At 35.1% G+C, this 22,791-nt stretch overlaps 1 protein-coding gene across 1 annotated transcript in view; it reads right to left on the reverse strand.

The window, feature by feature from the left end:
* Positions 1 to 2,447: 2,447 nt before the first annotated feature.
* Positions 2,448 to 22,791, reverse strand: part of LOC126427079 (sugar transporter SWEET1-like) — a 94,740-nt gene continuing 74,396 nt past the window's right edge. Inside the window, exon 2 of the mRNA XM_050089250.1 lies at positions 2,448 to 3,224. Coding sequence (XP_049945207.1) covers positions 2,522 to 3,184 — 663 coding nt within the window. The 5' untranslated portion in view covers positions 3,185 to 3,224 and the 3' untranslated portion in view covers positions 2,448 to 2,521. The remainder of the gene's footprint in view (positions 3,225 to 22,791) is intronic.

A 22,791-nucleotide genomic window follows, 5' to 3' on the forward strand; every position in this document is an offset into this window, starting at 1 on the left:
CATCTAAGACACAATTAGGAATGAACTACACACCCACAAGTAATATATATATATATATATATATATATATATATATATATATATATATATATATATATATGTGTGTATTGATCGTGACTGGGCCAAATATCTCACGAAATAAGCGTCAAACGAAAAAACTACAAAGAATGAAACTGGTCTAGCTTGAAGGGGGAAATCAGATGGCGCTATGGTTGGTCCGCTAGATGGCGCTGCCATAGGTCAAACGGATATCAACTGCGTTTTTTTAAATAGGAACCCCCATTTTTTATTACATATTCGTGTAGTACGTAAAGAAATATGAATGTTTTAGTTGGACCACTTTTTTCGCTTTGTGATAGATGGCCCTGTAATAGTCACAAACATATGGCTCACAATTTTAGACGAACAGTTGGTAACAGGTAGGTTTTTAAAATTAAAATACAGAACGTAGGTACGTTTGAACATTTAATTTCGGTTGTTCCAATGTGATACATGTACCTTTGTGAACTTATCATTTCTGAGAACGCATGCTATTACAGCGTGATTACCTGTAAATACCACATTAATACAATAAATAAATGCTCAAAATGACGTCTGTCAAGCTCAATGCATTTAGCAATACGTGTAACGACATTCCTCTCAACAGCGAATAGTTCGCCTTCCGTAATGTTCGCACATGCATTGACAATGCTCTGACGCATATTGTCAGGCGTTGTCGGTGGATCACAATAGCAAATATCCTTCAACTTTCCCCACAGAAAGAAATCTGGGGACGTCAGATCCAGTGAATGTACGGGCCACGGTATGGTGCTTCGACGACCAATCCACTTGTCGTGAAATTTGCTATTCAATACCGCTTCAACCGCACGCGAGCTATGTCCGTACATCCATCATGTTGGAAGTACATCGCCATTCTGTCATGCAGTGAAACATCTTGTAGTAACATTGGTAGAACATTACGTAGGAAATCACCATACATTGCATCATTTAGATTGCCATCGATAAAATGGGGGCCAATTATCCTTCCTCCCATAATGCCGCACCGTACATTAACCCGCCAAGTTCGCTGATGTTCCACTTGTTTCAGCCATCGTGGATTTTCCGTTGCCCAATAGTGCATATTATGCCGGTTTACGTTACCGCTGTTGGTGAATGACGCTTCGTCGCTAAATAGAACGTATGCAAAAAATCTGCTATCGTCCCGTAATTTCTCTTGTGCCCAGTGGCAGAACTGTACAAGACATTCAAAGTCGTCGCCATGCAATTCCTGGTGCATAGAAATATGGTACAGATGCAATCGATATTGATGTAGCATTCTCAACACCGACGTTTTTCAGATTCCCGATTCTCGCGCAATTTGTCTGCGACTGACGTGCGGATTAGCTGCGACAGGAGCTAAAACACCTACTTGGGCATCATCATTTGTTGCAAGTCGCGGTTGACGTTTCACATGTGGCTGAACACTTCCTGTTTCCTTAAATAACTTAACTATCCGGCGAACGGTCCGGACACTTGGATGATGTCCAGGATACCGAAAAGGAAACATAGCACACGCTCGTTGGGCATTTTGATCACAATAGCCATACATCAACACGACATCGACCTTTTCCGCACTTGGTAAACGGTCCTTTTTAACACGGGTAATGTACCACAAAGCAAATACCGTCCGCACTGGCGGAATGTTACGTGATACCACGTAGTTATACGTTTGTGACTATTACAGCGCCATCTATCACAAAGCGAAAAATGTGGTCCAACTAAAACATTCATATTTCTATACGTACTACACGAATATGTAACAAAGAATGGGGGTTCCTATTTAAAAGAACGCATTTGATATCCGTTTGACCTATGGCAGCGCCATCTAGCGGACCAATCATAGCGCCATCTGGTTTCCCCCTTCAAGCTAGACAAGTTTCGTTCTTTGTAGTTTTTTCGTTTGATGCCTATTTCGTGAGATATTTGGCCTGGTCACTATCAATGGACCATCCTATATATATATATATATATATATATATATATATATATATATGTGAATACGTAATCATTTATATACTAACAACTGAAGTAGTGTACTTTGAGATTGACACAGCATTGAATAAAGCTACTTAGTCACTGAGTGGATCACTACATCATTGTGAACGTGACTGAGAAGGTTACTTAACTAGTAGTTGAATAGCACTAGAGTTGCTTTATTCTGCCAGTAATGCTGTCGATTAAAGTAGATAACCTAAATCTTTTAGACTCTGTGTACAACCTCTCTTTCTTCGTATGCATCTCCAACTCTGGTAACCCTTGAGAAATCATTAGAAATTATCATCAAGAGTCATTTAAAATACTCATGCGCTGTACTCTGCTGAGACCCAACATCTGTCAAGATTAGCAATGAAGCTGTGACGAAAAAAATATTTCCAGATCAACATTTTATTAGCAAACAATTTGTATAAAAAAGTAGGAAGACAGAATACTACAGTTGTATCATCAAACACAAAGTTGTCAGACAGTCAGTTGAGCACAGTTATCAAAGATAGTCAACGCCCTTGCTCTCCTCAGGTGGCAGAGTCCTCGGGTAAATGATAACCAGACCCAACTGGGCCACTGATAAGACCAAAACAATCACATTCTGGAAAATCAGAAAAGCACTTCCAATCATCACCCCGTAAAGCAGCCACAGTAGGGTTACAACAGTACCCGACAGGACCATCGGCAGTGGTATGCTGATGCTGTTCTTGGTTCTGATGATCTCTCGCAGTGAAAAGAGTGGTGAAGCGACTAGGAAGAAGAACAGGACAGTGAGGATGGCACCGAACCGGAACTCGACCACTGCGGGGTCCTCGAGGCGGGCGTAGGTGAGCAGCCCCGCAGCCAGGACGGTGGCTTTGGTCAGTGTTCGGTAGAACAGGGGCCGGTCGTCGCAGTAGTACCAGTAGCAAGCCAGGTAGCCCAGGTTGAGTAGCATGATGGCACGGTTGGCGCGCAGCATTGCCGCGTCCTTCATGATGCGGGCGAACTCCACCATGACGACGCCCAGCGTGCCACCCATGACGAACATGGTCGGGGGCATGCCACGTGTGGTGCCCTGGCGAGCGAAGTTGCGGCACATGATGATGCCAGAGAGCATCTGAGCGATGGCAGCATAGCTTGCCACGGTGCCCACCAGGTCTTTATAGTCCGAGAGTGGCATTCCGTGCTCTCTGTTCCAAACTCTGGTCTTCACTGCTCAACTGTGGAAGGAGACATGTAGTTAGTTACAGTATTCTCTCAACACTATAGTCTGGTACCTAGTATTCTACAGTTAACCACATGAAAATTACGTTTCTATAAGGGAATTAAATGTTCAGACAGCTTATTGGGATGCAGCTTAGTGGCATCTTCAAAATGCAATGAGAGGGTTCTGGGCAATGAAATTTAAACCCTTTGTAGGTGAGCTACACCAGAGAAAAGCCATAAGGCAGCATATGTGGACAGACAAAACACACACACACCGTAAACAGGTAGCACCACCACATAACCAAAGATGACCAAAATGAATAATAATAATAATAATTACCAACGAGTGAGTAGCTACCAAAATCCATCATTTCTATTTTTGATTTGACTTGCTAATTTAATTTGAGCTTGCTTCCTTAATACCACTATCTCAATACCTGGAAGCGCATACCACAATATTCGTGTTGTTATCCTCCATATGATAACTAGTACTGAGGCAAAACTATGCAATAACTAATTTGTCACTTGTTGTAAGCGTGTGTGACGCTTATGCTCTACAGTGAGATGACAAAAGTCATGGGATACCTCCTAATATAATGTCCAATCTTCTTTTGCTCGGAGAGTAGTACAGCAGATCGACGTGGTAGGGATTTAACAAGTCATGGGAAGTCTCCTGGAGAAATAGTGAGCCATGACACCTCTACAACCATCAATAATTCCGAAAGTGTTGCTACTGCAAAATTTTGTGCATGAACTAACCTCTCGATAGTGTCCCATAAATTTTCGATGGGATTCATATTGGGCGATCTGGGTTGCCAAATCATTCCCTCGAACTGTCCAGAATAATCTTTAAATCAATTGTGAACAACTGTAGCCTGATGACATTGTGCATTGTCATCCATAAAAATTCCGTTGCTGTTAAGAAACATGAAGTCTGCAAATGGTCTCAAAGTAGCCAGAAATAACCATTTCCAGTCAATGATCGGATCACTTGGTCAAGAGGACGCAGTCCATGCCACGCAAACACTGTCCCACTGCCCACAGAATTATGGAGCCACTGCCAACTGGTATAGTGCGTCGTTGACAACAGGTAACAGCTTTCCAGTCGTCAGGGATCCAATCGAAATGGTCACGAGCCCAGGAGAGGCGTGGAGGCTGTGATGACTTCAAACCCCCAGGAAAAATAATTATCAAAATCTGAACTGTGAAGTCATCCAAAATTCTAGTTGGAAAACCACACTCTTTGTTATACTTCTCAATTGGTCACGATCACACTTTGTTTATGAACTGAAAAGTCTAATATTCACGAGAAACTGCTCTGAAATTTCGTGAATCACACACAATACTGTTAATAATTGCATGAACACTGGGGGGGGGGGGGGGGTTCACCATACATCTACCCACTTTTGAGTATAACGACTGTCTCTTAATACTAGGATTCGTAGCAATACAATATCAAAAAGTTTTATTACTGGGTAAACAATCCCTACGTGATTTGACAGCTGACATTTATAATTCACGCTCACGTCAGGAAATGCACCATTACGGGAATAGCAGCTCCTACATTATTGGTCAGAACGCAACCAATTATGGCGGTCTCCGTAATTTTCGCGCGAAGCCATATTTCGCGACAAAATACTCTTATTAGTCACTGTCATATATCTAGTCTCATAACAATACATAAAACTACATAACATAACTACAATAAGTAGTAAGTGGGTCACTTGTGTGCAGTTGCAGGTTATTTTTTAATGATGTCTTTCACTGTCTTATAAACTGCTAGACTGCGCACACTAGCTACTAAAATTTTTTATTAATGGATGCAACAACAAAAACTGAAAACTTTCAACTAAAATTCTATGCTGCGAATCATATGTCAAATTGTTTTTACTATACATTACCACATACATAAGCGTATCTTTCGGAATTTTATCAGTAAAATTTGCACACAACTTCATTGAAGTTTTCTGTGTAGCTAATACATTCATTCTTCTAGACATATTTATAACATAGATAGGATAATTTTCAATAAAGCTGAATGGACTCACATTAACATCACCATTCAATTGTTTAGTTTCTTAAAATCTAAGAAAGCATCATAAGCTTTTAAATAAATATTTGGCGGATCTAGATACCGCATTTCTTGAGGAAAAATCTCGTTGCTGCCATTTTTAATATAGATATTCTGTAATTTAACATGATCGAATAAGGAAGAGTCAATGAGCTGATTGTTTTAAAAAAATTCTACACAACAAACTCTAGATCATGAAATTCGTTATCATTATTTTTAGTTCTCTTCATTCCTTTATATTTTAGTTTAATTTCACCATCTTTAAAAAATTGGAAGTCCCAGTTATCTATTATTTTATTAAACGTTTCTGGCAAAATAATTTTAAATTTATTATTGAGCTCTAGACAAATTTTATTACCATATCTAGTTTTTAAATGTTCAGAGTCAGTAATGTAATAACGCTCATTTACATCAAACTAACTAATCTTTTTAAACAGATTAGAATTGCTGACATTATTGAGCTTCTTCAGTAGATTTTCCATTTATATAGAATAAAATTTTAATAATCTTTTAAATTTTTATTCTATATAAATATGACTAATGTTTGGGATGAATTTAAGTTTGACATCTTTGCGAAAGAAGTAATAATCCAAGAGAGAAACAAGTTGAGTGTAATACTTGCACAGAATATTTTAAACCATCATTAATTATAGAACACTTGAGAAGTCAGAAGCATAGTAAACATGGTCGTGCATTTAACAGAATTTATAAAGAAAAACACGAAAAGTACTTTGATAACTACTGGGAAACAGATATAGAAATATGGGAGGAGATAGAATATTCCAATTCTCTCTTTTCTATGACAGTAAAACAAATAGTAGATTCTAATTTACCAATTAATAATTTACCTACAAAATTACATTAAAGTTTATTTGTTATTTTTAAAAGTTTATCATTCATAACTAAAAAGTTAGACATCTTAGAATACAACAAAATGCAACTAAGTAATTTATTCTATTTGTATAAGGAATGTGGTATGAATTCTTTATTTACATTAGAAGATACAGATAATTTTTAGTATCCATAAGGCACTGTATCATAGTTATCCAGAACAATTCTTTTATCATACTGAAATGAAAATTCTTTCTTAACCAGTTTGTTTACTAGATTTTTAGTATCAACATCTCTAGTTATCTGATTGTATTCTAATTGTATCTTTTCTTTCACTTCTTTCACTTCTGAGCATAGATGTGCCATTCTACTTTGGAATATTCTTGTAATTTAATCTGATTTCTTTTACTTTCATTTCTGTCTTTTTATCATTTTTCTCATAATAATAACTTTTTGGACCTGTTGAAGCCCAAAGTGTAATCCAATTATTTCCCAATTCATCTGTCCATTCACCTAACATACAACCTGTTTCCACAGTATTTTTATCATCATCTATATACACTACAGAATCAGTATTGAAATATATAACATTTTTTCCTAATTTATCTAACATATCATACAATCTAAGTCTTGCATTTGATGTAGATAGTGCAGCTATAAAGATATTCGTTGCTGCATTGTTTTCCACATAATAATTTTTGGAATTATACCTCATCTGGACCATTTCCTCTGTAATAAAATTTACATCTAAGTTATCTAATTGACCATCCAACAGTATCTCATAAAATTGTTGCAAATTTGTCACATATTCTGTTTGACTCATGTTTTGTCTTTGTCCAAATTTGCCCCATAATGAATTCAGACAGATCTTGGCAACAGCTCGCTTTCCAGGATTTTCTTTTATTCTATCACGATCCAAGTCAATATCCACTTCTCTTTAACTGTTTTGATGTATTCTTCGTCAGTCTCAAAATTATGTGAACTAATTTCTAATTTTATTTTCATAAAGTGTTTCACATAATTTATAAACAGTATATTGCTTTTATTTTTAAAGTCCCATACTTTATAAACTTCTAAAACTTTATCTCCTTTTTCTACAGCTTTCTTTACTTCATCTGTCGACCAAGTTCCAATAAAACTTCTTTCTTCATCACAGTGATTGCATTTACATAGCTGTTCTTCTGCACATTTGACACACAGAGGAAACAATAGTTTTTCATTTTTATCGATTTGCATGCATACAGGTAAAACTGGATGATACAATCTTCTAGGAGCGAATACTTTACATTTTATTAACCCATACCAATTTTTAGAATAGTATCTTGGTCTATATATTTTCCTTGGATGTTGTTGAGGATAATAATCATAATATTGCACGGTTGGATAAATACTACATACATCAATATATTTTATTTTTGAGCTAATACCATCTGCTTTAGCTCTTAATTTTGTCTCATCTGTTCGTCCAACATAAAATGCATCTCTTGAATTCAATGGTTCAACAATTTTAGGTTACTGTATAAGATTTTTGTACTGTACTGAGTTCACTGAATCACATTCCCACATTTCCACCAGATTCTATCCAGTATTTCGTATTTCTTCTCTTGTCTTTTGATAAAGATCACTCATATTTTCCTTATTTCTGTTGTTAATTGTTGCACTTTTAAAACATTTTTTACAACCATGCCAGAAGCAACCATGATATTGGTAAACAGTATTAGTTGCTTTATCAAATCCACCTACTTTTGCTCCTGCAATTCCGACTTCTCCAGCGTTAAGAGCATGTGAGATGTTGCTATTATTTAAACTATTCAACCAGGCTATCGATTGTTTACAGTAATTCTCATTCTGTTCTTTATCCAATACAGCGATTGTATTTTTCTGTAAATATTTCGATCTGTAAATTGCTATACAAACGCCAGCAATTGTTAACTGACAGAATGCATCAATGTTAGCAATTTCCAGAAACTGTTTTCTTAATTCTAAACAACCTCATCTTAATATATCTCTATCTTTTGGCTTCATACTGTCAACACAATAATATTCAGTATCAGGAATCAGTCCTATATAGTTTTCATTTGCTGGCGTATTGAATAAATGTGGGAAGTAGCCATCTTCAAATCCTTCAAATCAAAAGTTTTTGGAAAACTACTAAGTGGACCTTGTAAAAAATTACTGCTGTCTTTAATTTTTGTGCCTAACTGTTTGATCTCCAATAATATTACTTTAGTTCCTGTGTAGATGGTAGATGGCATTATTGTGTTTTCAACACAGTACTTCAGAATGAATTGGGAATCATAACCTTTTGCATAGTGAGCTATGAATGTGTGATAACTGTTCTTTTGAGATATCATCCACTTACAGAATTCATCCTTTGTCTTAAATTTATAAACAGTATCACCTTTAAAATTGTGAACAATTATAAGATTTGGAATGTGTGTTCCAGTTTCTTGAGTTGCTTCATAATCAAACCACATGTATCTTTCAGTATAGGTACAATTCATTTTCTTTGGAAAGCCTTTTTCACAACATTTAAACTCTTTACCACCAACTATTTTATTACACACGAAGCACTGGTAAATAAAAAAATCTTGGAATTCAACATTAACATAGCAACCTTCTTTATTACAATTTGGGCAACCTTGCACTATAAATTCATCACCAAATTTTCATTCACAGATACCACCTTTTTGCAATACAAGTTGCATATAACATTTATGATTTCCAATTTCCACTACTTGTTTACAATTTCTGCAAAGTTCAAAGCCACATTTATGTTCTTTAGATCTTAAACAAATCTTTTTACATCCTTCACACTTGTAAGCTGTATCACAAACTTCTTGGTGATTGTTTAAGCATTGTTCATTATAACAGTATCTCTTACATTTCTCACAATAAATCTTATTTTCTTCACTTTCATGTTCTGGTCTTTTGCATAATATACACACTTTTCGATCTATTTTACATATGTGTTTCTCCTTGTTGTGATATGGTTTCTTGCATTTATCACAGAAATATGATGATCCTAAGAAAGCAGTCATACTGTTAATTACATCAAAATGATTGTGATCTTTGTACAGATAAATCTTGATGTCTTTCTCAGGACCACTATAGATAATTGCATTAAAATGTTCAGCACATACTACATTTATTTGGATATCCAACAATTCTTCAATATTTTTAATGTCATCCAAAGTAAATCCTTCTTCTCTGTATTCGCCCAACTGATTACATAATATATTAGTTAACTCTTTCTGTAATTTGTATTCATCTCCAACTCTTAATTTCATTATCACTGAGTTCTCTTCCCAAAATATTATTTGTGTGATATGCCAAAGCCACAATTACAGCTCTAGGACAACACAAATTATCATTGTTATGAATTCTTGTGATGCATCTCTTAGGCTTTTTGTCTTCTGCCAGATTTATTATTTTTTCATGCCCACTACCTCTAGGAATTGCTAAAACCTGAATATTAAATCATGTTTTTACTATATCAACAGTTTCATCTTATGTTAAGATATCCCTCATTTTGTTGCACAAAATTTGAACAGACTCTTGTGTATTATTCGATGCATCATAACCTGTAGAAATTGGAGAAAACATTTTTAGGTCGTTGGTTGTTATATTCAGATTATCTCCTTTCCTGAAATTATTCCTCTTTTTAGCTACATCTACCACGGAATTGAGTGCTTTTGTTGTATAATCTGTTTTCTCACTAACAATATCGACTTTGACAATGTTAGCATTGTTAAAGACAATTTTATAGTCAACAGACCGTGCTTTAAATTTTTCATTAAATTTCGATTTAATTTCTTTTATCTCAATTAAATTCTTTTCAGAGGGCTCAGCTTCCTTTTCTTTATCAAATAATTTACTACTAAATGGTCGTGGTCTAAGGGTAGCGTCTTTGATTCATAATCAAACACGTCTACAGTTCCGGGTTCGATCCCCGCCACTGCGTAAATTTTGATAAATAATCAGCATTGGCGGCTGAATACATTGAAAGCGTCTATGAGGGTGAAGATTTGTCTCATGTGACAGAAGAAGAAACAGGAGTCGATTTAGAAGAGATAGGGGATCCAGTATTATAATCGGAATTTAAAAGAGCTTTGGAGGACTTATGGTCAAATAAGGCAGAAGGGATGGATAATATTCCATCGGAATTTCTAAAATCATTGGGGGAAGTGGCAACAAAACGACTATTCACGCTGGTGTGTAGAATATATGAGTCTGGCGATATACCATCTGACTTTCGGAAAAGCATCATCCACACAATTCCGAAGACGGCAAGAGCTGACAAGTGCGAGAATTATTGCACAATCAGCTCAACAGCTCATGCATCGAAGCTGCTTACAAGAATAATATACAGAAGCATGGAAAAGAAGATTGAGAATGCGCTAGGTGACGATCAGTTTGGGTTTAGGAAAAGTAAAGGGACGAGAGAGGCAATTCTGATGTTACGGCTAACAATGGAAGCAAGGCTACTGAAAAATCAAGACACTTTCATAGGATTTGTCGACCTGGAAAAAGCGTTCGACAATATAAAATGGTGCAAGCTGTTGAAGATTCTGAAAAAAGTAGGGGTAAGCTATAGGGAGAGACGGGTCATTTACAATATGTACAACAACCAAGAGGGAATAATAAGAGTGGACGATCAAGAATGAAGTGCTCGTATTAAGAAGGGTGTAAGACAAGGCTGTAACCTTTCGCCCCTACTCTTCAATCTGTACATCGAGGAAGCAATGATAGAAATAAAAGAAAGGTTCAGGAGTGGAATTAAAATACAAGGTGAAAGGATATCAACGATACGTTTCGCTGATGACATTGCTATCCTGAGTGAAAGTGAAGAAGAATTAAATGATCTGCTGAATGGAATGAACAGTCTAATGAGTACACAGTATGGTTTGAGAGTAAATCGGAGAAAGACGAAGGTAATGAGAAGTAGTAGAAATGAGAACAGCGAGAAACTTAACATCAGGATTGATGGTCACGAAGTCAATGAAGTTCTGCTACCTAGGCAGTAAAATAACCAATGACGGACAGAGCAAGGAGGACATCAAAAGCAGACTCGCTATGGCAAAAGAGGCATTTTTGGCCAAGTGAAGTCTACTAATATCAAATACCGGCCTTAATTTGAGGAAGAAATTTCTGAGGATGTACGTCTGGAGTACAGCATTGTATGGTAGTGAAACATGGACTGTGGGAAAACCGGAACAGAAGAGAATCGAAGCATTTGAGATGTGGTGCTGTAGACGAATGTTGAAAATTAGGTGGACTGATAAGGTAAGGAATGAGGAGGTTCTACACAGAATCGGAGAGGAAAGGAATATGTGGAAAACACTGATAAGGAGAAGGGACAGGATGATAGGACATCTGCTAAGACATGAGGGAATGACTTCCATGGTACTAGAAGGAGCTGTAGAGGGCAAAAACTGTAGAGGAAGACAGAGATTGGAATACGTCAAGCAAATAATTGAGGACGTAGGTTGCAAGTGCTACTCTGAGGTGAAAAGGTTAGCACAGGAAAGGAATTCGTGGCGGGCCGCATCAAACCTGTCAGTAGACTGATGACCAAAAACAAAGGATAAATTTCATCTAGTCTTACTATTTTTTCCTCTCTTGGTGGACGAGGCTTTTCAATAATATCATCATCAGATCTGTAAAAGTAATTTATATTTGGTACACATTTTGCTCTTAATCTAGTTTTTTGAAATACATCTGGATGAAAATTAAACTCTTGTAATACAATGGCATTAATTAACTCTGATTTCTTTAATGTATTGTATCCTTTAATACCAAGATCTTTAGCTTTATCTATTAGTTCACTTACTTTCAAATTTTCTAGAGTTCTTGTAGCAACTTGTGAATTATTTGAAATAATTAAGTTGATAAGACCATCCTTTCTAAGTGCACTATACCCTTGTTAATTAATCCTTTTGCAATAATCATGAAGTTGAGCAACTGTTAAATCTCTCAGAGAGACTTACATTTTTCTATCTTTTATTATAGAAAAATTTTCATTAGCTTCTGACAAAATGGGTGGTGGTGGTGGTAAATAATTTGAAACAATTAAGTTGATAAAACCGTCGTTTCTAATTGCACTATATCCTTGTAAATTATTCCTCCTGCAATAATCATGAAGTTGAGTGACTGGAAACTTTCTCAGAAAGGCTTCCATTTATTAAAGATAAATTTTTAATAGATTTGAAAACATTGAAGATCAACAGCAAAGATGACTTCTAATTTATTTAAGATAATTTTTAGAAGATTTGCAAAATTGGAGAGCAGCAGCAAAGATAGTTCTAATTTATTAAAGATAAATTTTTAATAGATTTGAAAAATTGCAGAAATAGTTCTAATTTATTTAAGGAAAATTTTTAATACTCTAAGTATGTAGTTCATTTTTGATGTGTCTATTTGTTTGTAAATGTTTTTTATAATTAGATATAAACTGTTCAAAACATTCTTTTTTGTTATTATATGTATTTTTTGTAATCATTTTATGACATTCTTTACACATATATGAAAACTTATCCTTTGAGTATTTGTTTTGATAAAAGTTATCAATTGATTTCTCTACTTCACATTTTTTACACTTCTTGTATGCTTCCATATATTGAGATGAATTTTCATTAATAATTAAAATTTTTCCTTAATAAATGAATCCTCTTTCATGTTGCTGTTGGGTTGATAGCTGCATAGATAAAATGTTTACACTTATAATTTTCCTTCTCTCATTAGTATTTCTACTGATTTTTTTATTTTATTTATGAGTTTTTAGTACAATACACATTTGATGAAAAGGAAATTGTTATCTTTAATGACACACTCTTAAGGAAGTTGCAGATGCCTAAAAAATTTTAATTTACTAATGTATTTTTATTCTATATTAAATGGAAATATCTAATACTGAAATTTTAAACTGATTGAATCGTTCACCTTAAGAGGCAACGAAAAATTTTAATTTACTAATGTATTTTCATTCTATATAAATGGTCGTTGTCACTAGTTCAGAATTGAACATTTTCGAATTCATTCAAGAAAGGAATTATGAATTATGTTCAGGAAGTTGGTTCAATGACATTTGGATTCCTTTGTTTGAAGAGAAGAACGTGTTCATCACGAATGACATTCTTGAGTTTTTGTATGGAAATACAGTGGTCAATAACTTGACCTCTGAAAATTTAAGACAAAACAAGAAACATTATGTTAAATTCCTCAAGGACAATGCAATCCCATTCATCGAAATCCAACATGATAATCCTCTCACGAATACATTCAAAAAGAGAAGAAACTCTTGAAACCCAACAATCTTTATTTACCCAACTATTGTGCGAATTATCAAAACCTAACCATTTAACATAAACTTTATCTCCTTTCTTTCTTAAAACTTTTTCAACTAAGTATACATCCGGATATTTTGTTTTCTGTAGCTCTTGTTCATAAAAATTACCTTCAATATCTTTCAGTTTATATGTGATCGGATTAGAACGAATAACATCTTCAATTTCAGATATTTCTGTTGACCAATTAGCTGTATTTCCTTTTTGAAAGAGACCTTTAAGGTTACTAATTCTAACTTTATCACCTTTTTTAAATTTCACTTTTTCTTAGTCCTTTACCTTTCCAAAATGGGCGACTTTAAATTTTTTTCATTAACTTCTATTGGTTTCCTTTTTATAGTTCGATGAACTGTGTTATTGTATTTGTCACTAGTTTCGAGTTTATGTCAACCCATTCGTAATCTCCTTGTAAAGCAAATTTCTTCCACATCTTTTCTTTAAGTGTTCTGTTCAATTGTTCAACAACAGATGCTTTTAATTCTGAAAAAGTTGAATAATGATTAATGTTATATTTCTTGATCAGTTCTTTAAATTATTTGTTATAAAATTCTTTACCATTATCTGTCTGCAGATTTTTTGGTCTCCTGGAGCTGAATATTTTTTCAAATGCATAAGCCACATTCTTACCTGTTTTGTCTGTAGCTGGAACAGCCCAGACAAATTTCGAAAATACATCGATAACAGTCACATAAATATTTATATCCATTGTTTATTTTAGAAATTCCTTTCAACTTGCCCAAATCCGTTTCTACTAAGACAGCTTGCCATAAATCATCTACACTGAGAGAAATTACATTTCTTTGTGTAAAATTTTTCTCATTGGTTTATGTAATTCATTAATAATTTCTTCAGGAATATTATATAGACCATTGCCTACAAATTTTTTTGACGAATTTACTTTTCTTCTTTTTACAAACTCTGCAATGACTTTCCAATTCTTTGTCTTCCATTTTTTGTTGTTAATCTGTATGGATTATGTGTATCAGTAAATTTTTTACACTTCAAGCAATGAATGTGACAGTCATGTGAAGTATGATTTTCCATTTATATAGATTAAAAATTTAATAAAGTTATAATCAATCTAATTTTTCCAATACTTCGAGATCTTTACTTACTTTTTTTTCTAAGCTATTTTTAATTTCTGATTCTAATGATTTAGTATAACTTTCTACTGAATCAATTTTCTTTAATGCAATAATAAGATTTTTTCATATCGTTAATTTCTTTATTATTATGCGCCATAATACCATCTATAATACCATTTCTTTCCTTTAAAAGAAACTTGTTATATTATTCTCTATTAACATAGTTATTAAATTGTGTTAAAATGCTTGTATATTCTGGTATTATAACAAAGTTTAATAGTTCATTACCAAAATAATGTTTGTTAACTACATCTTTTGCATCAATTGGATCATATACATTAGCAAGTCTTCTACATTTAAAACCTATATAACCTTTAGTTACTTTAAAAGTAGCATTAAATTATTTTTGAAATTGTTTAATCGAATTAGTTATCTTTGGATCAGATTGTTTAATCATATTTTCTTCTCGATCGAATGAAAATGTGTTAACTACATGTTCACTTTGTTTAAATAAATGTATCTTATTTCTAAAAATGTCCATTTATTAAATCTAAAATATCATTAAAATTATAATTTTCACAAAGCAATTTTAAAAGAAAAAGACACAAATGGCCACATATTACTTTATCAAAATTTTGTATTCATTCTGTATTGTAATATAATTCATCTTTCCTAAATAATTAACTAATTACTTTGGTATATTACCACCAAATGAATCAAAAACAAATTTTTTATCTTTATTTTTATAATAACAAATCCAATGTGTACCAGGCTTATCAGATGTATCTAAATTTACTATACCACATTCAATTTCAAATGGCTTATTTGCTAATTCATCAATCATACATACTCCATGGAAGTCTTTAATTTTTAATTGCTTAGCAAATTCTTATATATCAAAATTACTTAATGCATTAGAATATTTATTAATTACTCTTTCGAAATTTTTTTGTTTTCTTTATTCCAGTTCCAGCTTTCTTTTCCATTTCTAAGTTATGTCTTTTTTGTTCTTCTAATTCTTTATCAGCTTTCTTCTTGTTTATAACAGCATTTGCAATTGCTGCAGATCCACCAGCTAAAGAACCAATTGTTGCTAAATATGGTAATGCAGCCAATAATAATGGTAAAAATCCGCCTTCATGTTGTGTTCATCCTTTACCATCTTTCTTTTCTGTCAGATATTCAATAATTTTTTTAACAACAGGAATACCTAATGTAAAAGTAAATTTCCACCAACTTTCTTTTTTTTCTTTCTTTTTTGAACATCTGTTAAAAATGGTTCAATTACATTTAATTGGTCATTGTTTAACTTTAATTTAATTGACTTTGTTTTTGTTTTGCCACTAGGTAGCAAAGTATAATCAATTGTAAACTTATTCATTTATATAATTAAAAATTTAATAAAGATTAAACTCCCCATCCATTTCATCCACACCTAAACCCATTCCTCATTTTCGTTTTCCATACATTATTCCTCCAACTGCTGTTGCTGCGACTTTTTCTCCTAAAGAAGCATCACTGCCATGCATTCTTTCTTTTGCAGTTAACTGGAGTTGTTTATCTGCATCATTTCTAGATTGTACATCTTTATGATCTCTGTATGCGATATCATGCTGGTCACAAGCTTCATCTAATGGATTTATTCCTGGATCACCACGTTCTAATCTTTCTTCAAGTTTAGTAAATTATATCCTGGTAAATGCATCTCAGGCTTTGGAACATTATTTAAAACCAATTGACTAATCCTTTACCATGTTTTTCGCTCTTCCAAAATGTGTGAGGAAGATTATTCAAAATTCTAATTAAGTATGGAATTCCTTTTGGATTGTTGACAACGAAATCACTAAATTTATTAGTCAGCCTTTGCATTATTCCAACTTTTTCATTGTGATAATTCTTATTTCCAGCTATTTCTTCACCATGAATTACAGCTAATCTATCAATTAATTGTCTAACATCACTCATGCAAACATATTCAATGGGTTTTTCTGTATATTTTTTAACAAAGCCTTCACCAGTTTTTTCATCTGAATCTGATGATGCCATTTTTTTCAAAAATAAAGTTCAACAATCTCTTTTATCAAATTTTTGTATTTATTACCTTTACTTGATTTTATTTTATTTGGATTATTGTCAGAATATAATGCTCCTGATTCAATCAATATATCTGCATAATTTGACAGATCAGAACTTGTGAATAGTGTGTTCATATCATCCATAATTATTTGCTTTTTAGTTAAAAGATTCATTAAGCCATCAGTTCCTTCATATGTTCTATTACCAATTGTCAATTTATTGCCTTCAAATTTTACATGCAATCTACCTACAAATTTAAATGTACCAACATGCTTTAATCCAAAAACTTTATCTTCACTATGTTTAATGTATTCTAACATTCTTTCACTTATTTTTATTTTTTTAACATCTTTCTGTTTTCTTTCTTCATCATAATTATCTAACAACTTTGTTATTTATGATTCGCTTGATTATAATCTCTTTTATCACTTTCATAATGTTTAATTGCTGGAACATCGTTAAATTCATCAAAATAATAAGGAACCATTTGTTTTTCAACTTCTCTATTTTCTTTAATTGCTTTCAAAACATTTCACCTAAGCCTTCAATTCCTTGTTTGACTTGTTCAATGGCATCAATAACTGGTTGATCTTCCTTTTTAAATTTTTCATATTCTGTTCTTGGTTGTTTTTTCCATTTTCTAAACTCTTCTTTTAACTGTTCTTTTACTCTCCTGTTCTATCAAGCTTTTTTAACAGTTTCTGGATCGTATTTTGCAAACATTTATTTAATAATTAAAAACATTAATTAAAAAAGAAATGTTGTATTTTATTTCTAAATTAACCTTCATTTGATTTTCTAGTCATGTCTATTGTGAAAAGTCCAAATTGATCATTCCAACATTTACTACACATTTCTTTAAAATTATCAGACTTTAAATCTCCACCAACAAACTCATGGTAAAAATGATTTAAATTTTTATCATCCTCTCAAAATATATTTAAAAAGTTTAAATTATCTCTAACTGACTGTTTTGGTATTTTTGAATAAGTTTGAGCTAGTAAAAACAATCTATACCTTTGTGTCTTCCTCTAGTGAAATATTCTCTAACAACATCCTGATTTTCAAGAATAAAGTCATCAAATACAACAACTGAATTGTCTAGGCATTGATCTAATGGGACAATTTCTTTATTATTTCCGATGAATGTAGTTATTTCATCTTGAATTTTTTCACATCCTTTCATAAATTCCAAGTATTTTGGTTGATCTAAGCTTTTTGAATAAACATATAAATGATTAATTTTATTCCAGTTTAACCATCCTGGAGCTAAAATATAATTATCAATCATTAATGTAGTTTTTCCACAACCACTTGGTCCAATTATCGTACATCTAATAGAATTTGATAAAAGTTTACCATGTTTATTTTTCGACTTCTTATTTTTGGTTCCCAATCTGTTTTGCTTATTCACTAATAAAAATTTGTAATAGTAAATGAGTCACCTATTTCAATTAATTGGTAAGTCATCTGTTCTCAAAAAAAGATTAACTTTTCCAATAAGGGACAGTTTTAGTAGTGTTTCATTAGTTGGTTTTTATTCAACTTTCCTAACTCCAAATATTACACCGAGAAATAATTAACTTTATTGTGATGGTGAAACGATAGAAATTCCTGTAGATCAGTATAGTTTGAAAAACTTGGAAAAATTTATTCATTTGGAGAAGCCAAATATCCACATTAAAGCAGATGAAATTTTAAACAGAATTGTTATTGAAAGTAATGTAAAATTGTATATGGATATAAAAGATAGTATTGGTAGTGTGCTTGGATTGGTAATCAAGTTGTTCAAGCTAAAGAAATGGCTATTGCTAAAGATGTTCCTAAAATTACTACATTTGGATTAATAAATATAAATTTCAATCTTGCTGATGGAATGTATGTAAAGCATACTGATCATTTTCACAGAGAAACTAATGTTATTGCTTAATTCAAGCCTAATGCAGAATTTGGTGGACCAATAATTCATGAACCAAATTATCCTGTAAATATTCCTATGTTTGACCCAATTCAGGACTTGGAAATTATTGTAACTGATGAAAACGATATTTTAATTGACTTTAATGGTGGTTGTGTAACAGTTATTTTAGAAATTGCTTAATATTTTTTATTTTTAAATAAATCATGGACAAAGTCGAAAGTTATCAGTTTTATTCATTCTCTGTGAATGAAAAGACTAAAAATAATATGAATCTCCCTAGCAAGAACACAGAGATTAATATAAATATTGGAGATGGTTGGGTTCATCTACATCATGCTCAATTGTACATGAATTTTAGTATTATTGGAACTGATGCTACAGATTATCCAACTTATGATGGAAAACCCAATAAAAAATTAATCGATAATTATGTAGCAAAACTGTTTGATGTTATCACCATAAAGGAAGGTAACAATATTTTGTCTAATGTGGCTACGAAGTCTTTCGCGACGTATTTCTTGAATAAAAATCTCACGATGTACATGCCGTGTTAATTCAGGATAAAACTCCAAGCGTTCGACCACTACCTCCATGGTCGTCGTCAGCGCTGAAACTGACTGTCGTGAACTAACGAGGTTCCCACTTTTATATGTAAAGGATGGCTTCTGATTGGCTGAAATACGTCATAGCAACAGCGATATGGCGCGTAGTGAAGTGGTGCCCTCTACTTCCATAGATGTAGTTTCTATCCCGCGTTGCTTGCAGCGCCATCCCTTGAATCAGGAGGTAATGTGCAGGAAGTTTTTCTCTGCGATTTTTCTTTATCCAGTGCACTCTTCCAAGTGTTGCTAAGTGCATAGCCGTTGTCTCTGTTAAAGTTATTATCGCTAAGTCTAATTTCGACTGCTTCCCGGATCACAGAGTCCCAGTAATTCGATGCGTGGGCTATTACTCTGGTTTCTTCAAATAAAATCTTATGCTTGTTAAGCAGGCTATGTTCAGCCAACGCTGATTTTTCCAAATACCTGTATTTCAGGTGGCGCTGGTGCTCGATGCAGCGGTCGGCAACGGTTCTTACAGACTGCCCCACGCAATTCTTGCCGCATTCGCAAGGAATAATATAAATTACCGGCACTCTTAAGCCGAGACTATCTTTGACTGATCTCAACATTTCCTTAATTTTCCTAGGTGGTCGGAAAACTGGTTTTATTCCTTGCCTCTTCAGGACTCTGGCTATCTTGCTCGTTGTAGCACCGCAAAAGGAAGCCGCACTATGTGTTGGTCCTCTTCTTGTATATGGCTGGCATCGTGTCTTACTTTCTTGGACAATACTGATTTAATTTCACCGGCAGAACAACCATTCCTCTTGAAAACAGTAGTCAAATGGTTAATCTCGGGACCGAGGTGGTCCTTGTCGGAAATAGTCCTGGCTCTGTGTACTAAAGTATTCAGCATAGCTCTCTTCTGAGACGGATGATGGAAGCTGTGGCTATGCAGATATAAGTCTGTATGGGTTGGCTTCCTGTACACAGAATGGCCCAGTCGTCCATCCGGCTTTCGCTCCACCAACACATCTGAAAAAAGTAACTTCCCTTCCTTCTCTACCTCCAATGTAAATTTTATGTTTCGATGTACACCATTTAAATGTTCGACGAACTGCTGCAGCTTGTCGCTGCCGTGTGGCCAGATTAAAAAAGTATCGTCGACGTACCTGTAGAAGCATGATGGGCGGAGGTGAGCACTGCTCAACGCTCGTTCTTCAAAGTCCTCCATGAAAAAATTCGCTATTGCTGGTGACAGTGGCGAACCCATGGCTGTTCCATCTGTCATTTCATAATAAGTTCCACTGTATAAAAAGTAAGTGGTCGTCAAGGTATGCCAGAACAACTTCAAACTTTTTGAGGAAAAATGAGCAGCCAACAGTTGTAATGTGTCATCCACAGGTACTTTGGTGAATAGAGAAACCACGTCGAGTCTGACCATGATATCACTTGGGTCTATCTTCATCTGTTTTATGATATCAACAAACATTTTTGAATTCTTAATATGATGTGGGCAGTGACCTCGCTAGTTCACGACAGTCAGTTTTAGCCCTGACAACGACCATGGAGGTAGTGGTCGAAAGCTTGGAGTTTTATCCTGAATTAAAGCGGCATGTACACCGAGAGATGTTTATTACCGAGCGAGAGATGTTTATTACCGAGCGAGGTGGCGCAGTGGTTAGCACACTGGACTCGCATTCGGGTGGGCGACGGTTCAATCCCGTCTCCAGCCATCCTGATTTAGGTTTTCCGTGATTTCCCTAAATCGCTTCAGGCAAATGCCAGGATGGTTCCTTTGAAAGGGCACAGCCGATTTCCTTCCCAATCCTTCCCTAACCTGAGCATGAGCTCCGTCTCTAATGACCTCGTTGTCGACGGGACGTTAAACACTAACCACCACCACCACCATCACCACCAGAGTTTTATTCAAGAAATACGTCGCGAAAGACTTCGTAGCCACATTAGTTTCCTCTACGGGGAGGATATAGCGCGCAGCGTTCGTCACCTGGAGAAGCTGCGCCTGAAACAGTCTCAGTTGCTGAGCAATCTGGCTTTTTTACAACGCTGTCGTCAAACACCACATCAGAACCGCTGCAGTAAACAGAATTTTACGAAAGATCAGGCATGCTATTGTGAAAGAGAGGATACGTCATATCAGGTATGAACTAGACATGAACGCTCGCCTGTTATTTAGTTGCCATTTATTTCTGGCCGGAGTCCTCTCACCATTGGACTGGGAATAGGTGGATGTGACTTTGGCGGCACACCAACGAGCCAATTTAAGCAGGACTATGGCGAAGCAGGCCGATAAATTTGAGCGACTTAACCGTGATGGAGGAACTACTGGGTCCAACGGCATTCACCGCACTGTTATCAACTTCTCTGACAAGGAACTAGATGAAGCTACCATCTCGGCTCTCAGTAAAGGATTTAACTTTGCCCCAGCCCCACGTAAGTTACCGGTGGTTGAGATTATTAGTGGAGTGGAACAAGCAGTTCGTCATATTCCTCAAGAAGCAGTGGATGACGTAAGGCTTGCTACTAGCCGGATTTTAGCGACATCCAAGCCGCCTAAGTCAAACATCAGCAGAGAGGAGAGACAAGGACTGAAACTGTTGCAGAAGGATGAAGATCTAGTTGTTTTACCTTCTGACAAGGGGAACGCCACGGTAATCCTCAATGCTACAGATTACCACAAGAAACTTGGATTATTACTGGAGGACAGCACATACCGGATTCTCAGACGGGATCCCACATCGGGGCTCAGCAGGAAGACAAGGGAGCTACTAAAACACTCTGGCCTCTCCGACGAACTGGTGAAGAACTTACTGCCGAGAGCACCTAGGCCACCAAGACTCTACGCTTTGCCAAAGGTTCATAAGGAGAGCGTCCCATTGAGATCGATTGTTAGCTTGTTAGCGCTATTGGCTCTCCTACGTACAGGCTTGCCAAACACTTAACTACACTGTTGGCGCCTATACTTGGTCACTGCCCACACCATATTAAGAATTCAAAAATGTTTGTTGATATCATAAAACAGATGAAGATAGACCCAAGTGATATCATGGTCAGACTCGACGTGGTTTCTCTATTCACCAAAGTACCTGTGGATGACACATTACAACTGTTGGCTGCTCATTTTTCCTCAAAAAGTTTGAAGTTGTTCCGGCATACCTTGACGACCACTTACTTTTTATACAGTGGAACTTATTATGAAATGACAGATGGAACAGCCATGGGTTCGCCACTGTCACCAGCAATAGCGAATTTTTTCATGGAGGACTTTGAAGAACGAGCGTTGAGCAGTGCTCACCTCTGCCCATCATGCTTCTACAGGTACGTCGACGATACTTTTTTAATCTGGTCACACGGCAGCGACACGCTGCAGCAGTTCGTCGAACATTTAAATGGTGTACATCGAAACATAAAATTTACATTGGAGGTAGAGAAGGAAGGGAAGTTACCTTTTTCAGATGTGTTGGTGGAGCGAAAGCCGGATGGACGACTGGGCCATTTTGTGTACAGGAAGCCAACCCTACAGACTTATATCTGCATAGCCACAGCTTCCATCATCCGTCTCAGAAGAGAGCTATGCTGAATACTTTAGTACACAGAGCCAGGACTATTTCCGACAAGGACCACCTCGGTCCCGAGATTAACCATTTGACTACTGTTTTCAAGAGGAATGGTTGTTCTGCCGGTGAAATTA

This window comes from Schistocerca serialis, chromosome 11 (genome assembly GCF_023864345.2).
Source record: "Schistocerca serialis cubense isolate TAMUIC-IGC-003099 chromosome 11, iqSchSeri2.2, whole genome shotgun sequence".
NCBI classification, from domain to species: domain Eukaryota; kingdom Metazoa; phylum Arthropoda; class Insecta; order Orthoptera; family Acrididae; genus Schistocerca; species Schistocerca serialis.